Source organism: Vulpes lagopus, chromosome X, assembly GCF_018345385.1.
Source record: "Vulpes lagopus strain Blue_001 chromosome X, ASM1834538v1, whole genome shotgun sequence".
In the NCBI taxonomy this organism is placed as follows: domain Eukaryota; kingdom Metazoa; phylum Chordata; class Mammalia; order Carnivora; family Canidae; genus Vulpes; species Vulpes lagopus.
The window spans coordinates 119,278,669-119,281,186 of NC_054848.1; the positions used below are offsets into that span (position 1 = coordinate 119,278,669).

Genomic DNA, 2,518 nt, shown 5'->3' on the forward strand with positions numbered 1-2,518 from the left:
ACAGACATAATTTGTGATTATAACAGTATAAAGAGGGCATTGAGCTATATAGGCACATAGTTTTTGTGTGTTATTGAAGCTAATTTGCTTTCAATTCAAACTAGATTGTTATAAATTTATAATATTAATTGTAGCCACCAAGAATAATCTTTAAATATACACACAATAGGAAATAAAGCCAATTCAGCACATTTGCAGTGTTTTGGAGGAATTAGAGAAATAGTAATGAAGAAGTTGATAAACAAAAGAAAAGATATAAGACTTATAGAAAACAAATAACACTTTTCCTTTCGGCGCTGCGGTGGCAGCCATGAGTATGCTCAGGCTTCAGAAGAGGCTTGCCTCCAGCGTCCTCCGCTGTGGCAAAAAGAAGGTCTGGTTGGACCCCAATGAGACCAATGAAATCGCCAATGCAAACTCCCGTCAGCAGATACGAAAACTGATCAAAGATGGGCTGATAATCCGGAAGCCTGTGACTGTCTATTCCCGAGCTCGGTGCCGAAAAAACACTCTGGCTCGCCGGAAGGGCAGGCATATGGGCATTGGTAAGAGAAAAGGTACTGCCAATGCTCGAATGCCTGAGAAGGTAACGTGGATGAGGAGGATGAGAATTCTATGCAGGCTGCTCAGAAGATACCGTGAATCTAAGAAGATTGACCGCCACATGTATCATAGCCTGTACCTGAAAGTGAAGGGTAACGTGTTCAAGAACAAGAGGATTCTCATGGAACACATCCACAAGCTGAAGGCAGACAAGGCTCGCAAGAAGCTTGTGGCTGACTAGGCTGAGGCCCGCAGATCTAAGACCAAGGAAGCCCGCAAGCGCCGTGAAGACGGCTCCAGGCCAAGAAGGAGGAAATCATCAAGACTCTTTCCAAGGAGGAAGAGACCAAGAAACAAAACTCCCTCTCTCTTGTCTGTACATAGTGGCTTCAGCATGAATCAGATCAGTTATTCAATGAAACAAACCTTTATCTGCCTGTCAAAAAAAAAGAAAAAAGAAAAATAACAAAATGGCAGAAGTGAGTCCTTCTTAATATACATGAATTAAATTATCCAATAAAAAACGGAAATATGAGGAATTCTTCAAACACTTAGAGAAGAATTAAAATCAGGGACACCTGGGTAGCTCAGTGGTTAAGCATCTGCCTTTGGCTCAGGGTGTGATCCCGGAGTCCCAGGATCGAGTCCCATATTGGGATCCCTACATGAAGCCTTCTTCTCCCTCCGCCTATGTCTCTACCTCTCTAGCTTTGTGTCTCTCATGAGTGAATAAACAGAATCTTTTTTAAAAAAAATAAGAAGGACTAAAATAAATCTTTCCCAATCTCTCTCCAAAAATAGAAGAGGATGAAATGCTTTTTAACTTATCCTGTGAAGGCAGCATTAGCCTAATACCAAAACCAAATAATGACACTACAAGAAAATTACAGGTCAATATGCCTTATGAATGCAGATGCAAATTCCTTAAAAAATGCTAGTAAACTGAATCCAGGAACATATAAAAATGATTATACACAATGACCAAGTATAGTTCAACATACAAGCCTCAATTAATGCAATACACTATATGCATAAAATAAAGAGGGAAAATGATTATCTCAATTGATGCTGAAATAGCATTTGACAAAATCCAATAACTTTTCATAATAAAGATATAAATTAGGAGTAGAAGGAAACATTCTTAACATGATAAAGGGCATTTATGAAAGCCTAAAAGATAATACGCTCAATAATAAAAGACTGAAGGCTTTTCCTCTAAGGTCAGGAAAAGGACAAAGATGCCAACAATCACCACTGCAATGCAACATTGTAGTAAAAGTCCTAGTCAAAAAAAAAAAAAAGTCCTAGTCAGAGCAATATGGAAAGAAAAAGAAATGAGAGCCATCCAAATGATAATGAAAGATTGAAAACTATTCACAGATGATATGATCCCATATATAGAATATCTTTGAAAATTCACAAAGAGAGCTATTAGAGCTAATATGTCAAATCTTCAAAGTTGCGGGGTACCAGATAAACTTGTAAAAATAAGCTGTATTTCTACACATTAACAAACAATCTAAAAATGTAACTTAAGAAATACAATTTCAAAAAATAATAAAATTCCATTTACAATAGCATAAAGATAAAATAGTGAATTTAAACACAGAGGTACAAAATTTGTATACTAAAAAGTATAAAATGCTATTGGCAGAAATTAAAGATGATCTAAATAAATGGAAATAAATCTCAGGTTCATGGATTTGAAAACTTAATATTGCTAAGATGGCAATACTCCCCAAGGTAATCTATAGATTCAATACAAAATTCTAATGGTCTTTTTTGCAGAATGGAAAAGTTGATCCTAAAATTCATATGAAATTGCAAGGGACCCTGAATACCAAAGCAATATTGAGAAAAAGAACAGTTGGAGGACTTACTGTTCTTATTTTGAAAAGTTACTTCAAAACAGTCTGGTATGGGCATAAGGATAGATATATAGATGAATGGACTAGAACTGGGAGTCTAGAAAGAA

The 2,518-nt window shown here is 36.3% G+C and overlaps 1 protein-coding gene across 1 annotated transcript; it reads left to right on the forward strand.

Annotated features, from left to right (window-relative positions):
* The first annotated feature begins 287 nt into the window (after positions 1–287).
* LOC121483083 (60S ribosomal protein L19-like) lies at positions 288–809 on the forward strand. The gene has a single exon (XM_041741313.1). It carries the CDS (start codon positions 311–313, stop codon positions 782–784), a length of 474 nt encoding a protein of 157 aa, XP_041597247.1. The 5' UTR covers positions 288–310; the 3' UTR covers positions 785–809.
* The last annotated feature ends 1,709 nt before the right edge of the window (positions 810–2,518 follow it).

Bases quoted from the DNA above. Each gene is read 5' to 3' on its own strand.
- LOC121483083 (XM_041741313.1), top strand. From the start codon at position 311: ATGAGTATGCTCAGGCTTCAGAAGAGGCTTGCCTCCAGCGTCCTCCGC.